Source organism: Ictalurus punctatus, chromosome 19, assembly GCF_001660625.3.
Source record: "Ictalurus punctatus breed USDA103 chromosome 19, Coco_2.0, whole genome shotgun sequence".
Lineage (NCBI taxonomy): Eukaryota > Metazoa > Chordata > Actinopteri > Siluriformes > Ictaluridae > Ictalurus > Ictalurus punctatus.
In genome coordinates, this window is record NC_030434.2 from 23,798,813 (window position 1) to 23,817,869 (window position 19,057).

The 19,057-nt window shown below is 39.7% G+C and overlaps 1 protein-coding gene across 6 annotated transcripts; it reads right to left on the bottom strand.

Moving 5' to 3' along the window:
• Positions 1 to 226: 226 nt before the first annotated feature.
• On the bottom strand, positions 227 to 14,657 carry recql (RecQ helicase-like). Of its 6 annotated transcripts, XM_053688291.1 has the most exons (18): positions 14,550 to 14,657; positions 13,561 to 13,632; positions 12,092 to 12,310; positions 11,834 to 12,013; positions 11,561 to 11,667; positions 11,272 to 11,470; positions 10,865 to 11,031; positions 10,232 to 10,307; positions 9,661 to 9,809; positions 8,670 to 8,771; positions 8,345 to 8,462; positions 6,686 to 6,824; positions 6,435 to 6,526; positions 5,655 to 5,871; positions 5,389 to 5,521; positions 4,136 to 4,201; positions 3,820 to 4,044; positions 2,414 to 2,567 (listed from the first exon to the last, which is right to left on the bottom strand). In XM_053688291.1, exons 2-18 carry the CDS (start codon positions 13,580 to 13,582, stop codon positions 2,439 to 2,441), a joined length of 2,340 nt encoding a protein of 779 aa, XP_053544266.1. In that variant the 5' UTR covers positions 13,583 to 13,632; positions 14,550 to 14,657; the 3' UTR covers positions 2,414 to 2,438. The 6 variants fall into 6 exon arrangements, with proteins under 6 accessions (XP_053544264.1, XP_053544265.1, XP_017349671.1 ...); XM_053688289.1 differs by lacking the exons at positions 2,414 to 2,567; positions 3,820 to 4,044; positions 4,136 to 4,201 and adding an exon at positions 227 to 2,073 and having other exon boundaries at positions 14,550 to 14,656; XM_053688290.1 differs by lacking the exons at positions 2,414 to 2,567; positions 3,820 to 4,044; positions 4,136 to 4,201; positions 14,550 to 14,657 and adding exons at positions 227 to 2,073; positions 14,308 to 14,542.
• Positions 14,658 to 19,057: the final 4,400 nt, after the last annotated feature.

Sequence of the window (19,057 nt, forward strand, 5' to 3'; positions counted from 1 at the left end):
GTCTATTACTAATATCAAAATGACAAAATAATGAAGGTCCAACAAAATTACTTTTTCCTCCATCAGTTTATACTGAACGCATCCCAATGGGGTGTTTATCTATACAGACAGAAACATAATTTCTTTGTTTCTGTAGCCATCTACTGGAGACTAGAAGTGCTGCACTTTCATGTAGGTAAAATTAAGCGCTGCTTTCATCACACCATCTAAAATAATTGCCAATGTGTCTGTACCAATGAACCCTGAAACTTTATTCTTGGTCAAAATACAAACATTGTAGCCTATTGGGCATTATTTAAAAAAAAAGAAGAAGAAAAAAAAAGGGAATACCGTTAACTAAGAACAAAAACCCTGTAAAAATAAATAGTAGATAAATATTAGGTTCTGGATTGTATGGGGCTCTCTTAAAAAGAATCTGTATACAAACGAGAATTTCTAAGTAAACAGATGGTATTTTTAAAAACACAAAAACAACAGAGCCATATAACAGCCACCATATGACACTTAAATGCAGGAAATAATAAACTAATAAACCAGAACCACTTGGTTAAGGATATAATATTAATCATATTAATAAAACAGTGTACGTCTTGGAATTTTCCAATAAATGAAAAATTGTAATTGTCGGAGAACTGATGTGGTATAAGAGGAAGAAAACACTCGGAGGTGTGTGTTTACAGGAAAATAATTAATGATGAAGTGGTATGATGAATCGAAGTTTCTGTCACCACCCCAAAGTTGATTATTTTCCTAGAACACGTCGCAAAACAAACGGACATTTTTTTTTTTTTTACAATTTTTATTTATTTAAGAACGACAGTTACAATTAAAGTTGTGGAATGTTCAGGAAACAAGTTATTTCCTGTTATCACTTATGTTATAGTAGTTATAAACAGGTGTTCCCCCACAAGCCTTTTAAGCTCTATTGAAATGAATAAGACCAAAAAAAAACAACCCAACTGAGAAATCGTGAAGAGTGAAGTCTGTCCAGAAGACCGAAAGTTACAGCTTTACCTCTGAATATTACTGTTCAAGTGTTCTTACAGAAAACCTCAATCAGTAATCAGAAGTTACAAACACATTCTTTTAATCTGTTTATTTTGGAGCGTCCGCCGTACAAGTCCCTATGAATGAGCGGTTACTATACTACTGCCAGATATAGAAAATCTATCACCAATCTCTGACCAATCAGAAGCCAGAATTCAATAAAGCTGTGGTTTAAACCTATACTAGAGTGCTCATATTTTTACTCTATTTCAATATTGATATTTTTAACACCAGAATAAATAAAACAAAAACATTTTTTTTTAAAAACATAAATCAGAAATTAAACACTGATTGGTATCTTTTTCAACAAGTGCAACAAAACAAAACAAAACAAACTTTCCTGAAGCGAGGGGTTTCAAATCGTTTTCAAAAATGAGGTGACTTCCATAATTGTTGACATTTTTATAACCAAATTAGTAAGTATGGTCACCTCTGGATAAGTTTCCTTCTCATACTAACACGTGTCCATAAATTTCTAGCACTTTTGGCTATCGTGGTACCGGATGGGAGACGGAGACTTCGTAGCGGCTCTCTTATACACGTCAGCATTCCTGAACCGGACTCCTGCAGCTGCTCGTGGGAAGCGTAGTTTATCCTCCTCAACTGTTTGCTGTAGTAGCTGCGAAGGTCGCACAGCTCTTCCAGGGCTGCCGCAGAAACGATGGAGGTCTCCGATGGACAGCTGGCCAGGACCAATTTGGAAGACGGAGGTGAAAACGGCGGTCGTCTTCTTTTAGATGGCACCAATTGTCGTTTAGTCATTCTATTAAGATCTTGGACGACGTTTCTAGCGACGCCTGTCTGTTCCTGAACCGTCACTTCTACATTCACTTCGATTACACACGGCTGGCTACTTTCAGGTGCTTGTAAAGAGCTGGAGTCTTCCTGATTTGTGGAAAGTCTCCTCTCCGGGTTCGGTGGGTCGGTGTTCGCTTTGATTAAATTTCCATTTGCACTTTGATCAGTATTGACGTCCTTCGAGCATCCGCAAGTTTCTTCCTGGAGCTCAGCAGCTGATTGGTCAATCTGAGGAAACGGAGGACATTATGAATCTGTAATTTGGTAACGGGGTAGTGAAGACGGACAACACGTTATGAGTACATGGGATTAGTGATCCATGCAAAGTGTTAATGCTAGACACCCCTGTAATGTTCCCATGCGAGTGAATCCACAATCCTGCATTAGCAAAAAGGGGGGTGGGGATGGGAGGGTTATGAAAACGCGTATAGCAAGGACGTGCAGCACGATGTTAGGGGAAGCGACAGACATGGACAAGCAAGACAAAGAATTGTTCAAAGATATTTTTTTGGACATCCTGACTAAACATCTTCATGCGAATTTGAAAATAGTGTAATAATAACTGTACTTTTGGGCTCTTTTTCCTCATGGGACTAGGGAACAGGTTCTTTCTTGATTTTCTTGGCCACAGGGTTTTTCCCAGCACTCTCAGCAGGTCTTTTTCCTTCTTTTGGTTTTAGCTTGGCTCTACTCTTATCTCCGCTGCCTCCTGCCAGATTGACCTGTGGGCAGCACAAGAGCTTTTTTTAACCAGCGTGTCTTTGAGGGAGGGCAGAGAGATATAGCCGTTACTGAAAAAGAGAATACAGCCTTTTACAATACAACATTTAACATGGACTGAATTTCCAAAAATCCTGCACAAAGAAGCATTTGAAATAATCTCTGTTAGTAGGTAGCTCAGGGGGTAGACAAATCAGTCGTAGGTTTCCTGTCTGGGGTGTTCGTTTTAATTCATAGATGCTACAGGGACACGAAGGTTTCGCAATCAGAAAACAAAAAAACTCTCTCCTTATTGACTTTCAGAAAGCAGGTTTTCATTGGTTGTTTTTAGTACATCTAACATCTGGTAGTGAATATCTATGTGAGGTTGTCTTCTGTACCACGGTATGTTCTTTTGCACTGATGTACATAATGGTTTTTCTTTCTGCTGCTGCAGCACTCGAATTTCTCCTTGAAGAATAAAGCAAAGCAAGTTAGTTAGTTAAATAAATTAAGTAAAGCAATTTAAGTAAAATAATTGAAGTGAAATAAGTGAGTGCTTATTTTATTTACTTAACTCATTTTAAAGTAATTTAAGTAAAATAATTTAAGTAAAGTAAGTAAGTCAAATAAGTAAGTAAAGTAATTTAAATTAGTTTAGTAAGCAAAGTAAGTTAAATAAAATAATTTAAAGCAAAGTACGTAAAGTAAGCTAAGGAAGTAAGCAAAGAAAGTTAAGTAAAGGATGTTAAGTAAAGTAAGTAAACCAAGTAAACTAAGTAGTTAGTTGGTCCGTCCATACATCTATTTAATGCCACACATAATTCTCATAGTTAAATAGTAATGCCTTTTTTTTTAAACGTGCGATACGAGACAAGAACCCCACAGCTCTTCGCTGAAATGTTGGCCAACGTGACTTACTACATGGCCATAAACTCATCATTTCTCCTCGTATGCTGTTACATTACTTTACATTTCCTGACATCAAAACACGGGACTCGGCAGCACGTTTCTGCGCTTTTATTTGCCTGGTGGGTTAGCGGATAGATTTATGATTTGTCCACCCCCGAGTCCTGAGTGCAGGAATAGATCATGCACTAATAGATCATGTTGTATTGGTCTGTATGCCTCGTCATTTCTGGGAAGTGAAACAGAGTCCCCATAAAACAGTGCAGATTCAGTGGATAATACTCCAGAGGCCACCGAAGTGTGTCGACTGAAATTGAGAAGACCTCCACCTCAAATTGGGACAAAGTGCCCTGCTGATGAAGTCACCTGCTTGTCTCTGTAGCGAAAGCGTCTGCTCCTGCTTTTAAACACAGGCTTAACGTCCTGCGAGCCGCACACACTGCTCTGAACGTACTGTCTCTGTGCTTGCCGTTGGCGTCGTCTTTTACTTCTCTTCTTTTTCATGTCGATCACGGCCTGTTGCACTGCCTCACTGGCGTGCCTGAGATTTCTCCACCTCCTCCTTATTCTGCGTTTTTTACGGCGCTCAGGCTAGCATTATAGAGGTCAGTCAGGATTATCGGAGAGCATGAGGGGTACGGCTGAATAAATCTAGCTTTTTCTTGAACTTAATGAACCAAACCTTTATGAAATCCACACCAGAGCATGTCCAAATGTCGGGGGCAAACTGATTCTCAATCTTGACGACCTTTGTGCAAAATAAATCATTAAAATAATAGTTTCAGGAAAATAACATGTCTTTAGATTTACATCCTGTACTGAAATCACTTTGGGAAAATTATAAATGAATAGTAAAGAAGGGCTGAATTTTATTCGTATTATTTATAAAGTAGGACTGTTCCCAGAACAAAGTTAAGCTTCTGCAGGGAGCATTAGGCATTTAATGCACATTTCTTCTTGATCTTGTGTGGTAATTATGTTTAAACATGCACACAAAGCCTAATCCTAGATTAGACGTCACAGGGCAGATAATTAATAACACACACACACACTCCCACCTAGTGATGTGTCAAGGATTTACCGTCCAGTTAAATATGTACTTGACTGAAAGCGAGGACGCTGTACCTTTCAAGTGGGAAAATCGTGTGGAGATGAGAACACCAGCCAAATGCGAGAGCTTTCAGGGAGGCGGCTGTTAATAATGGACCTGCGCAACTGTCAATCATTCCAGATTCATATATGGATTCGTCTCACGTGTCCTTTTTATGAGCAGGAAGAGTCTTGGCATATTTCTGAGCCATAACTCATACTAGCGCACTTTCGGTCACAAAATGCGTGAAGAAGGTCTGTGTATATTTTTTTTGTGCATTAATTCAACAGAGGAGGACCTGGCAACCCCATGTGAAACGTCTCTCGCGAATTTTTTTCCTCTTTTTTTTGTGAATCACTTACTTTTCTCTGTGAATCTTCTTCTATTTGTTATTTACTGCAAATTATACACCAAACTAATCTCCACAGTAAACAACTCTAAGAGATACAAGGCAAATGTCAATATCATGTCTTTTTTTATTTATTCATTTTATTTAAACAAACCCATTATCAGTAGGTTTATGGTGAACAAAGCTGAAGAAAAACATCTGTTAGTGCTCATAAATGATATTTAGATGCGAATAGATATGATAAACCTCAGAGGAAATCTCAGGTCCTAAAATCAAAGGAGGGGAGACAACTACAGGTGCATGTGAGTAAAATTAGTTACGTGTAAAAGACAAACTGATCTACGGTGAAATGGTATCATTTATTTAAATATCCTGATTGAAATGTAGAGGGACTTTCAATAGGTTTAAATTAAAAAAAGGTAAAAGAAAGAGACCTTACCCATCTGTATTTTATTTTATTATATATATGAAAAAAAGGAATAAAAGGAATATTTACACTTGAGCTGGATGTAGACACCTTCCTCCTCATCTTCATCGTTACAGTGTGGCTCTCACTCTTCAGTAAGCCAGCTTTACGTCCTGCTTTCAGGTAAAAGTACGTCGTGTACGGCGTGAAGCTGAAATCTTCGCTTTAAAACAAAACAGGGACGAGAGTTAAAGCCGTAGTTTCTGAACATTTATGAAATCTCAGCGCACCTAAAACGTTCAAAACTTTCTCGCTTCGTGTTATCCTCCTCACGAGCGACCGAGATCGAGCAGTACCTGAAGTAGCCGTGGAGTAAGAGATGAACGATGATGGACTCCACCTCCAGGCGTGACAGGGTCGTGACCTTGGCCATTTTACGGATCTTGGCGCTGCCTTTCCCCATCCAGGTATCGCACACCTTCAGAGGGGTCATCTTCTCGTCCAGAGACGCGGCCAACTCTACGATGTCCACCACCTCGCGTGCGTGCTTGGTGATGTCCATGGTGATGTAGTCTGGCACGAAGACATGGACCAGTTACTGTACTGTACTGTACTGAAAGCAGGCTCAAAACAATGACCTGTGACTTTGTCACAAAGTGTCGTGTGATGTTTTCAATACGAACGTTATAATTATACTTGAATATATTGCTTCTGAAAATGAGTTGTTTAGAATTCAGGTCTTGAAACATTTCAAAAGTTAGAAAATCCTATCTGTTAAAACAGTCACAGGCAAAAGAAAATTCCGCTTAGAAACCGAAAACCGTATAACTAGCTGTTGATACAAGCGATAACCAGCTGCGGATATCTAGCGGACTTATTTTTGTTAACAAATTTCATCATTTAAACGTCAGGTTTTCCTTCACTTCGGTCCAAGACATGGTTTTTGATTAGTAGCATTACCATCGCAGCTGTTAATTTAAACAATCGTGCATTAGGAATTGTCAGTTTTGTTTAAAGTCAAAATGTAAATAAACAGAAACAAAGGTTTAAACATTTTCATGGGTGTGTGAGGCATAAATTATCCTACATGGACCCAAAAAAAAAAAAAAAAAAAAAATTCAGAACATTTCTCTCACCGTTGCCATGGCGACAGACATCACAAGTCTGTTTGCATTCTTCATCGTCCCAAACTTCATCAAAATGAACCGCCATCACGGCACGCCGACACCTGAGCGCAAACGTTATTACAACGAAGGTCCCGAATTGCCGTCATAATACTACATAGAGGACTTTAATTCAACTGCAATGACAAAAGCACGTGCTCCTGAAACTGTAAGCTGGTCCGTATGTGCTAACGGTAGTCACGTATTATTATCACTACTACTACCTGTCCACGTTCTGACAATAAGCCACCATATTCTGAAGCTTCTGCTGGCCGGTGTTCTCCATCACAACCATGGTGCTGATCCTGAAAATATCGGCAAACCCATAGAACACAACGCAGTCTGCTGGACCGTCATCTCTCCCTGAAAACAAAAGCAAATTCGCTTCGAGTCGAGCATCACACACTGTTCTCACATTTCAACACAAATGAACATTAAACAGCAACGTCTTCCGTATCTTATTAAGGGCTGATTCCACTTTTATTGGTTTACAGGACTACGTCTACGAGAGCAGACGCACGTTAGTCGTTCGATCTGAATTATCTCCATCTTCGCACATGTTGAACGCGCTGCATTGTGCTATGTTATGTGATCTAAAACCAGCAGCAGAGGTACAAACACCAAAACTGTGCAACGTAATACTGCTTCACGTTACGCATCTCAGTACATTCTTTTAAAAAGTCTCTGAAAACATACTGTATGTCTCCAAGCAGCAGAGAGAAACATTTGGTAGATCGGATCATCGCTACAGTGTGAAATACTGGTCTTTCCTTTTTTTTTTTTTATTACAGTCATAAAAGGAAAATATCAGCCAGACTTTTAATAATAGGACATAAACGAACTAATCACATGATACTTCAGCAGAGTTACACATCAACAGTATTGCTGCATCCCGATTCGCCTACTATCCGTCCTATATTGTGTCCGAGATTAGAATTAGTGTGTACCAATTAGTAGTATGTTGAAATAAGCATCCCAGAGGTACCCAGATGGTCCACTATGGGTGGCTGTGGCTTAGGTGGTAGAGCGGGTTGTCCACTAATCGTACGGTTGGCGATTCGATTCCCGGCCCACGTGACTCCACATGCCGAAGTGTCCTCGGACAAGGCACTGAACCCCAAGTTGCTCCTGATGGCAAGTTAGCGCCTTGCATGGCAGCTCTGCTACCATTGGTGTGTGAGTGTGAGAATGCGACACAGTGTAAAGCACTTTGTACAACAAGGTCACAAAAAAAAAAACACTATATAAGTGCAGACCATTGCTATTTCTGGTAAATTTTCTTTTCCTTTTTTCAGCTAATATTGCCCATGATTCCTCACGCGAGGGATGAAGAGGAGTTTTGTGGCTCATGTAAAGTTGCCTCCTGACTGGCCGATACAGCGACCATGCGTTTTAAACGACGGTTTGACAAGATCAGAAAGGGAGATGGCGCCTGTAAGGACGTGTTTTAGAGAGGTGGAAATGAAATGTGAAAAAACAGATCTAGTATAAATGATATAAGGAATAATGAATGAAGAAAAGCTGGAATGCATCGAGGGGTTTGTTTATAGTGACGTCGTGCGTAACTAAGCGTTATCTTCCATTACGTGACGTGTTAGTATGTCCCGTACTTGCGCGCTCTTTTGCTACTCGCTCGAAACCATGGACTTTTTTCTTCACAAACTTTCAGTGCCTAGTACAAGTAGGCGAATTGGGATGCAGCATATGTGTGATCTTTTTTTTCCTCCCTAAATGTGCATCAAGCAACAGTAAGAAAATAGATGTCTGGTATGAACACTACTTAATGATTAGCAGCTCTGTTGGGTTTTTTTTTTTTTTTTTTAAGATTGTAGCCACTAGGTCTAAAACGTAGGCGTTTGCAGCTCTGCAGGTCAGAAGCGTACCTGCACGTCCGCTCTCCTGATAATAGTTCTCCATGGACTTGCTGATGGTATGGTGGATAACAAACCTCACATCTGCTTTGTCAATGCCCATTCCAAACGCCACCGTAGCAACAACCACCTAAAAAAAAATAAACAAACCGAGGTTTTGGACTTAAATTTCGCACTTTTCAGCGTTATATTGTATTACAGCCTGCTGACACTTGCATGGCTTGCTACGAAATGAAGGTTACGATGTACACCATAAACTAAACACATTTCCTAGTAAATTGGTCTTCATTTCACAGCTCTATTTTGCAGGGTTCTAACTCTTGGCCCAACAACTCACCACTTCCTGAGTCAATGCGAGGGATGTACCGTAAAGGATCGAGTTGAGCTGAACACTAATAGAGCTAATCAAATGAAACGCTTCGTCTCCACGAGACAACTGCTAAAGAAGAGAAGCGTGTGCAAGTTCACTAAAGAAAACAGTACATTTTTTATCTAGTCCTTTTACAAACTGCTTGTCTAATGCCCTTCATGGAAACAGTGAAACGTTTCCACAAGGCTGATGTTTTTTGCTACTGACTAACTGCAGGAGAGCAAACAGCCTGTTTCATCACTTTCTAATTATCACCATTAGCATTAGAAATGTAATACAAAAGTAAAACTTCATTGTATTCCCTATTTAAATAAGTTTGAATTAAAATTCCCATGTCGAAAGCACCCTTTTGAACCATTTTTGCACGGCTGAAATTTAGGTGCGTCCCAAAATGAATATAGTTAACTGATGTTAGCTATATACTGCATTTTAGATCACGTAAACGAACTCAAAACAGATCAAAGTGATACTAACGTGAGATGAGGGGAAGGGGCGGGGCTTACAGGGGACGGGATTTAACATCAGGAAGTTCAAAACACCTACACGACTATCGAATAATTTCAGATTCAGATGTCAATTGGCTCATCTGCTGGTTTTATTTGGGAGGGGGGGTTGAAGACTGCTCTGTGCGTATTTCTGAGTTATTTCAAAACCCATGGTACTCTGATGTTAACGTGCGACGTTTCCACACAGAACGTGTGAAAGTTGGCAGGTCCGAAGTGACGGTGTACGGTTTCAGGATATAGGCTGCTTTAACTCTTCTAAAATATTAATCACACACGTATATTTAGCCTTATTTACTGATCATCATAATAAATGACATATCCTATGCTGGAATAATTCAACTTTTTTTTGTGTGTATATACTGTTTTTGTTTTAATAAAGTCCTACTTATTCCTGCTTCATTCCCACTTCTCATTTGGCCAATGCCTCACCTTCATGTAACCAGAGTTTGTACCTGAATCTTTTTGCTAGACCACTGATGATGCACCAGGGTCTTATGTGAAGGCTCCATGTTTGCGTGGTACGGCTGGGCCAGGATGCCTCCCTGCTGCAGGTCTGTAGACACCATCTCTGCATCTTTCTGCGAGAACACGTACACTATTCCTGTATTGGGGGGGGCACAAAATGTCCTTCATTTCATCATATTTAATCAGACGTTAAATTTTTTTTTACTGTTCATGATTGTTTTAGACATGCATTAGTAAAATATGCCTACTTGGAAGGCAAACATATCAATAAACTTTACACCACTGTGTTGCTGAATTCTCAATTGTAATTGGTCAGAAAGTGTTAAAGGGCGGCAGGTTCTATTACATTATCGTTTCTATACTAAAAAAAAAAGTGGACTTTTGCGTGCGGCGGACGCTCCACATACACAGTTTGTCATTGTTGATATGGTGAAGTTCTCTCTAAAAAGAGACGTTTATTTAACATTTATGGAAGGAGTCTCCAGTGTCAGAGCTCTGTGACCCCCGTTGTTAGTCATTTTAAAAACGTTGTTCAGGAGCAACTTCCTTCACGTGTACCTGACTGGTTCTTGTATCTTCCTTTAATCAGCGCTGCAATTTCTTTAGTCGAGCCTTCGCTGTCTTTAAACCGAACCTGTAAAATAAACGAATCAATTAATACAAACAAGACAGGTGCGACTCTAGCAAGTCAGAGTTAAAGATGTAACGTCAGGACGGAGGAATGTACGCGCTTTTTTGGCAGTTTTGCTGTAACGTGACAAGCCGTGCATCGTTGCCTTATTAACCTCGAGAGAGAGAGAGAGAGCGTGCGAGAGAAAAAGAGGCTATTGTGAGGGGAATGACCGTTTATATCAGCTGTAACACATACAATAAGCGGCGCTTGTTTCATAGATGGTTCACAACATTAAATGGATAAAAAAAAAAAGTACAACATACTGCTCGTCAGTAAAAGAAATATATATATATATTCTATGGGAAATTGTTGTGGTATAAACAGAATAAAACACTGCAGGATATACCGTTATAGGAAAACAATCAAGAGAACCTCCAGTAGCTTCCTCACACCCCTCGTTGTTGGTTATTTTCCTATTCCAAGTGTTTTATTTTTTATTTACGATTCTTAGACGTGAACCGGAATAACTAATAGGATGCATCACGTTTGTAAAGTGAAATGGAAAGAATGGTGTATACCTCATAATAGAGGTTAGGCCTGTTAAAAGGTGCTGTAAGTGTGACGGGATCCTGAACACAAAGGATCTTCTGGCAGTCTTTCAGAACGCTGCTGGTTGCCGTGGCGGTCAGCCCGATCAGTGGGACTTTAGGGAACTGACGTTTGAGAATGCCCAGGAGCTTGTAATCTGAGTCGCAGAAAGGATCGTCAGTAAGGATTAATCAGTGATACAGTGAATATTATATTGTACGATAATAATTTATGGCTCAGTAATGCTGCATGTATGTCCCTGCTTTCCAGCTGTAATCGATTTTGAGAAAGGCTATGTATAGAGTAAAAGACAAGCCTACTTTCTGACTTCAATGGGGTGAAAGACTAATATATATATATATATATATTCTTGTGGTTAAAAAAAAAATCATCTCACCTGGTCTGAAGTCATGACCCCACTGACTGCAGCAGTGAACTTCGTCCACAGCAATGCGCTCCAGCAGACCCATATTGTAAGCTTTCTCCAGTTTAGACATCAGCAGTTTGCTCTTGGCAATCTTCTCCGGAGTGACGTAGAGCAGTTTGAAGGGGCTGTTTTTATCAATCATGCCTGCCATGACGTATTTAGAATCCTCCTGAACAAGCCAAAAGGCAACAATGAGCGGACAATGCTCTCTGATGATGATAATTAGAGATGATGTTATGAAATCTTTATATGTTTTAACCTTTGAACTAGAAGCATTAAGAGTTACAGCAGGGACGTTAATGGACTTCAGATACATGAGCTGATCCTCCATCAGAGACACCAACGGAGCGATGACCAGCGTGAAACCTGACAGACAAGCAAATATTAGCAGGGCCGTTTATGGCCATTTTGGCACCCTAGGCGAGATTCCTATTGGTGCTTAGATTAAATGTAAAAACTCATTTAAAATTTCTTCACCAAACTTAATCTTGAAGATCACGTGTTAATTGTGTATTTTTTCCCCCCTATATACCTTTAGAACAGACAGCCGGTAGCTGGTAGCACAAGCTCTTGCCGCGGCCTGTAGGCATCACCAAAAAGAGATCTCTCCCGGACATGCTGAGGTTGATGGCGGCTCGCTGAAGCGGTCGGAACTTGGGGAGTTTGAACACGTTCACCAGTTCCTGCTCAACCTCTTTTGACCACGAGAAATCTATCACAGAAAACACAACTATCTTCGTAAAGAGTGACCAAATTTAACCGCCGATTCAATTTCAGGTATTTCTTTCACCTGACTCCTCGTAGTGCTGCAGGTCTTTTTTGCCGAAGGCGGGTTTGGACGGCTTCGTGGATCCGGAGGGCTGAGCAGGGTCGCACGAGCCACCAAGAATCTTCAGGAGTTTGTTTTTCCTGGAGGTTAGAGAGGCCTGCTTCTCCAGGAGCTCGGAGATCTGCAGCTCCAGCAACTCCAGCTCCGCTTCGATCGAGTCCAACTCGGCCCGAGCTTCCTCTGCAACACGGCGGTAAAGTTAACATTCGGCTTTATTCGTACGTTGACACTAGGCATCGTCACGAAGAGGCTTTACAGAACTCTGGATGTAGATTTAGATCCCAGGTGATGAAGAAAAAACTCCAGAAACAGCTGTCTAATGTTAGTCAAACATATTGTGTACCGATAGATTTTATTTCACATGAATGAACTCAAGAAAGCAGAAAGCAAGGACACCACAGCTTTCAAGCTGGAGACAGGATTGATGGTGACAATGGATGACTAATAACTAATCATGAGCTGTGGGGAAGGGGGCGGTGCTTCAAAACACCTACAAGACCATCAATCATTAAACATTTACACCACCGGTTAAAACTTTGGAGACACTCGACTGAAATGTTTCTTTTGATCTGAAGGGGTATGTGGTGTAAAATGTTTGAAATCGGTGTCGTAGACAAAAATATCATCGTGCCGACGTATTCATTTCTTCCATTAGACCAAAACTAACATTTTATTTTAAAAATAAATAAATAAATAAAATTTTACACGGTTGACTTGGAGCGAAATATATTTCCGAAAAGCGGCCGATAAGAGTCCTGCGTCGGTGTGAACTCCTTTAATACTTTTTTAAAAAGCATCTCAGGGAAATTCCTCAAGAAATCTGGTGAGAAAACGGCAAGAAGACATTTCTGGAAATTCTAGGCGAAAAGCACGTCTACTCTGAAGATACTAAATTATTTTGGAATTTTTTTTTTTTAATCACAGCATAATTCCCATAGTTCCAGTTGTGTTACTCCAGAGTTTTGATGACTATTAGTATTATAAAATGTGGAGAAATAAAAATAAAGAATGTGTGTGTAAACTTTTAACCGGTAGTATATATACGCTAACTGGATCACGTATATTTTTTATTTTTCTTTGGATAACTCATATCCACGTTTTTCTAGTATTAATGCTTTTCGCTTCATGATTACAGAGCAGAGAAACCTGGGATTTGGCGTCACACACCGCAGCATCCCTCTAATGAGACTCTAATGACCTTGTGTTGTGTCGTGTTGCGAGGTGGCGTTGTCTGTCACCGTCACGTCTGTAACGAGCTCTGCTTTACAGAGACTCCACTAATGAGGTGTTTCCATACCAGACACCTGGCACAATCAGCAGCTCGTCTCTGTATCTCCTTTCTCACTTCTTTTTTTTTTTTTTTTTTTTTAAATAAATAATTTAATCGAACGTATTAAAAAAAAAATTTGCATCGTATCGTATTGTCAAACCTTTCTCAACGACGCTGGCCATTTCAGCAGCAGGTCTTCAGGATCTCAAACAGAGTCAAACATCAGATCATGCTGAGGGGGGAAAAAACAAACAAAGAAACAAAAATAAAAACACGGCATCGATGTCAAATTGCACATCGAGCAACATCGTGGCAGTCGCGTTTCGGTTTCTTGACCGTGTAACCCGTAATGCAACTTGATGAAGGGGGGATGAACAGAAAGAATAAAGAAAGAAGGACAGGGTGAAAGGAGGGGAAGAGACAGCACTTGGATGGAACGAGGAGAGAATGACAGAAGGAGAAGTAAAATAATAATAATAATAACGGATAAGGATTGAGAGAGAGGAAAGCTGTATGAGATGGAGGGATAGAGATTGTGTAAGGTAGAAGGAAGGATAGAATGATAGACAGAAGTAGTGAGAAAGTGATAAGGGAAGAGAGAGGAATTGAGAGGCAGAAAAGTAAGCGGGGAAAGAGCACAAGGAAGGGTTTCCTGCTTTTACATTTTATTGTAGCTGAGAACAGGTGATTAACTGGTTAACTATCTGGTTAACTAGTACAAATATCAATGAACAAGTGCCTCTGAGAGCTGGCTAGTTTAGTCTTTTTTTTTTACTTTAGCTAAGTGTTTAACACTTTATCACACTGACAATACAACCCACAACTTATATAATACACTAATCTACATGACACTGCGTAACTCTTTCAGTTTCCATAAACTTCCAGAAAAATCTAGTCACTTATCTACCATTTCATGTGCTCGTGCAGGTCCTGACCGTGTTAGCATGCTAGCTAGTTTGGTGAATGAGTGAATTAGCTAGCTAGCTAGCTAGCTCGAGATTTATTCAAATACAAAACCGCTTCAGATTAAAAAGAAAAAGTTTCACATTAGCTCCGTAAAGCAGTACCAGCATTCCCACCCTAAATAATTTATATGTAAGGCTGTAGCTTTTTTTAATGAATCACTAAAAAGCGAATGATATCGTGTACCCTCTTCAGAAAGTCCACTCTCGTGTTTAGTCGGTTCAGTTGCCCCGCGCGACGCTCGTTTCCGGTCACACCGGATATGCAGTTTGTTTAACCTTCTCTCTTCTTCACATTATTGTTTCCCGTTTATGGACTGGATTTGAGTTCTTGTAGTTTGTAGAACATGACCACGTGTGTTTTTATAAAGATTTTAAAAGAAATAAACCGGAACCAATCTTTATTAAACAGCTTCAAGTAACAAAGAGGCCCACCAACAATAAATCCAAGCAGCATGTTTTAACAAGGAGAGAAAAAGAAAAAAATAATAAGAATAATAACACAATGCAAATAATAAGTAAGTAACTTATATATATATATATATATTCTAATGAAAAAGTCATTCTTTTTCAATTAATTGTATGTAATTGATGTCACAAAACTTGAAGCAACTTAGGAAAACTACATCCATCCATCCATCCATCCATCCATCTTCTATACCGCTTATCCTTTTCAGGGTCACGGGGAACCTGGAGTCTGTCCCAGGGAGCATCGGGCACATGGCGGGGTACATCCTGGACAGGGTGCCAATCCATCGCAGGGCACAATCACATACACACTCACACACCCATTCATACACTACGGACACTTTGGACACGCCAGTCAGACTACCATGCATGTGTTTGGACTGGGGGAGGAAACCGGAGTACCCGGAGGAAACCCGGCCAAACGTGCTAACCACTAAGCCACCGTGCACCCAGTTATTTCAAATAAATTTTATAAAGCGCAATGCAAATGAATGTTGTTTTGTTAAATGGACTATAGAGTATGATTTATTGCAAAGAAGAGCAAGCCACTTCCGGGCTGAAAGAGTCGACTCTTAGTTGTGAGTCAAAATGATCCGAACATTATTACCGAACATTATTACTTTTAAAGCTGTTAACGATCCAAAGAACCCTCAGAGAAACCTTTTCTTCTTCTTCGCTATAAGAGTGCCGGTTTCATGAGTAGGTTATGAAAGATCTACAAATATTAATTATTTAATTAACATAAAAGAGGATAAAAGATGCACTAATTTTTTGTTGTTGTTGTTGTTGTTGTTGTTCAAAATGAATTAAAGGGTATTGGGAGAAAATAATCAAATGTGGCATGTCAGTTGCACATAAGTAGCATAAAAATAACGTAAACTGCCCCTTTTTAACCACAGAACTACGGTTTATATGGATTTGGCTGAACTTTTTTGGGATGAGTGATGCTCACATGATAATGTTGGTTGTTTTTGATTAAAGGATTATTTACTGACCTTGAACACCACAGCTTAGAAATTATTATTACTACAGATTTAAAAGGATGCAGATGCATTCACAAGCTTACATGGACACATTAAAGGTGTTTTAAACCTTGCATTTATTTCGATTAGATAGTGAAAACACTTGCAGATAATAACACTCCTCTCTTCTTACTCCTCAGTATGTCCACCACAAGAGGACGCCATAAAACGAGAAACCAGCATGTACTGCTTCACTAAAACCAAAGCTCTCTTCTTCTGGGTGTTTATTTATTTATTTATTTATTTTTTAAGGAGACTCTCTACACTTAATCACATGCACATCCACCATATAAAAATAAAAATATCTTATAGAAATATCATCTTTAATTTCTTGTCACTACTATACACTTTACCTGGCTGCTATCACAATAACTGCTATGTCCATATATGGTATAAGCTAATCTGCTGAATACTATGTCATAGTATATTTAAATTCATAGCATTTTTTAAAAATGATATCGTTATTCTTTTGCGCTATATTTTTGCACTAGCTGTTATATCGGTCACTTCCAGACTAGAACTGTGTACTACACTGTCTCTTACTGTGCCCATTGTCCTGGTTTAGTAGTTACTGTATTGTCTTGTGGTGTTTGCGCCAGTTTGCATGTGCACTTTGTGTAGAAACGTGTAGATCTTATTTTCTTAGTTCTGTGTCTCATGTGGTTAGTGTGTTGTTTTATATAGCACCGTGATCATGAAGGAACGTCTTTTCATTTCACTGTGTACTGTACTGGCTGTATACGGTTGAAATGACAATAAAAGCCAATTGACTTGACCATAGTGATAACAACAACAACAACAACAAATGACAATATGATACAGTTCCGCCCAGAAAACTAGACACACAATGCACTTTGAACCAAAATTTAAAACTGTGATATTCCGAAAACCTTGTTAGCTGGACTCTTTAAAAAACAAACAAAACAAAAAACAAAAAACAAAACAAAACAAAACAAAAAAAAAAACAGGGTTGAGGTGGAGCCTGAAGCCAATCCCAGGGGACTCGGGGCACAAGACGGGGGATACTCTAGATGGGATGCCATCCTGTCGCAGGGGACAATCACACACACATTCTATGGACAATTTGGAAATGCCAATCAGTCTACAATGCATGTCTTTGGTCTAGAGGAGGAAAGAGGAGTACCCTGAGAAAGCCCCTGGAGCACTGGGAGAACATGCAAGCTCCATGCATGCAGAGCGGAGGCGAGAATTGAACCCCCTACCCTAGAGGTGCCAGGTAAACATACTTACCACTATGCCCCACAAAAATAAGTATGAATACCCCCAGAATAATACTTAAGTATCATAAAGTATTTTCCACCCCTGCACATTACTCACATAGCAATACGTGGACGATATAAAACTTGCTTGAGAAAACTTCAACCACGTTCTAGTTTACCACGTTAGAATAAACCACTAACAAAACGTATATTTAAAAAAAAAAAAAAAAAAGTAAAGTAGAGAACTCATGTTTGGCGCACCAACTTCAACAGGCTACTGGACGTCTGCTTTCTGACCCCTAGCTCCATCCTTAGGGGCATCTTAGCGCTCTGTAGTCATTCAACATCATTTAGAGTTTAATAAGCCTGCTTACTGTGCTTCACACTGGACGAGTGCAGTGTCATTAGCAGACAATTGCTGGTCTATGGCCAGACAGTAGTTGGATGTGCGAAAGCGCTGATTGTCCAACACAGAAGATCTGTTCTAACACGCGTGCACAGCTTCAGCAGATGTGCCGTCTGACATTTAAGGATTGCTCTTGAGAAACATCCAATTTTTAACAGTTAAAATTGCTATACAGAATGAAAAGCTAGTCTCTTTGTCCTGCTTGTAGAGGTTTTTTTTTTTTTTTTTTTTTTTACTGATCTCACAGTTCTGATTTAGGGGTTAGCTTACTCACTTCATATCAGCATGGATTAGGGGTTTTGTTTGGGTCTTGTTGTTGTAAGTTATTGCACACTGACACATTTCCATTGCTTTAGATATGGTTCAAAATAAGTGGTTCTTGGCTTTAATTAAACATTATCTGCTTAAATTCCATGGTATTTGCATTTATAATATGAAACCACATGAATCCAAAACAGGGGCATGGTGGCTTACTGTTTAGCATGTTTGCTGTGTGTTTGGGGGATTTCCTCAGAGTACTCTGGTTTCCTCCCCCAGTCCAAAGACGTGCGTTGTAGACTGTTTGGCATCTTTAAATTGCCATAGAGTGTGTGAATTTGTGTGCACCTGTGCCCTGCGATGGGTTGGCACCCTGTCAAGGGTGTCCCCTGCCTTGTGCCCAAAGTTCCCTGGGATAGGCTCTAGGCTCCCCACGACCTTGTGTAGCATAATTAGTATGGAAAAATGGATGGATGAATCCAAAACCAATGTCAATGGTCCTTGCTCGGTCATCTCTTGTTCTTGCATCATTAGTTCGCATACACAGAGACAGTTCCACATCTGAAATTTGCATCTGCAGTCAGTACCTTCGGTAAACGTTTTATCCTGGTCAGGGTCATGGTAGATCCAGAGCCTATCCCAGGTATGTGACGGTTACATGAATGAGACCCCAGTCCATTGCAAGGGCACCATGCGCACACACATTAACACACTCTTTCTTGGGTCTACATCCCTTATATAGACTAAAAACTGGTAATCAAGCCTCTTTAACCAGTGACACCACTCTTCTAGGGCCAGCTTGACTGCAACGATCAGCTTTCATTGATAGCATGCATCATGACAGGAGCAAGCATTGCCCTGCTTGAGTCCTGGATTATTTAAAGGTGTGTATATATTGAGAACAGGTGTGCGTAATCAGAAGCTCGGACAGGCTGCTTACGTGTGCGTCAGCTAACATGAAGGTTTGCTGGGAATCATGGGAATTGTAGTTTGCTTGACTTTATCACCATTATAGCTCTAGACAATAAAGGTGTAGCTATATTGATGGGGGGGGGGGGGGGGGCACAAATCAATACTATATTAGTTAAATCATTTATGTACATATATGCTAACAGTTATGTTTACAAATATTTTCCAAGAATTTCATTGTACAAGGAAGCTCGTGCAAATGACACCACCAAAGAAAAAAAAAGATAACTTAGTAAGTAAAAAGATATCTTGAATAGTTTAATATGAGAATATTTCTTGTTATGAGATTATAAAAGCAGTCTGGTTTTAGATGCTTTTACTCATTTCATGCTTCTGTTATCAGATAATATTG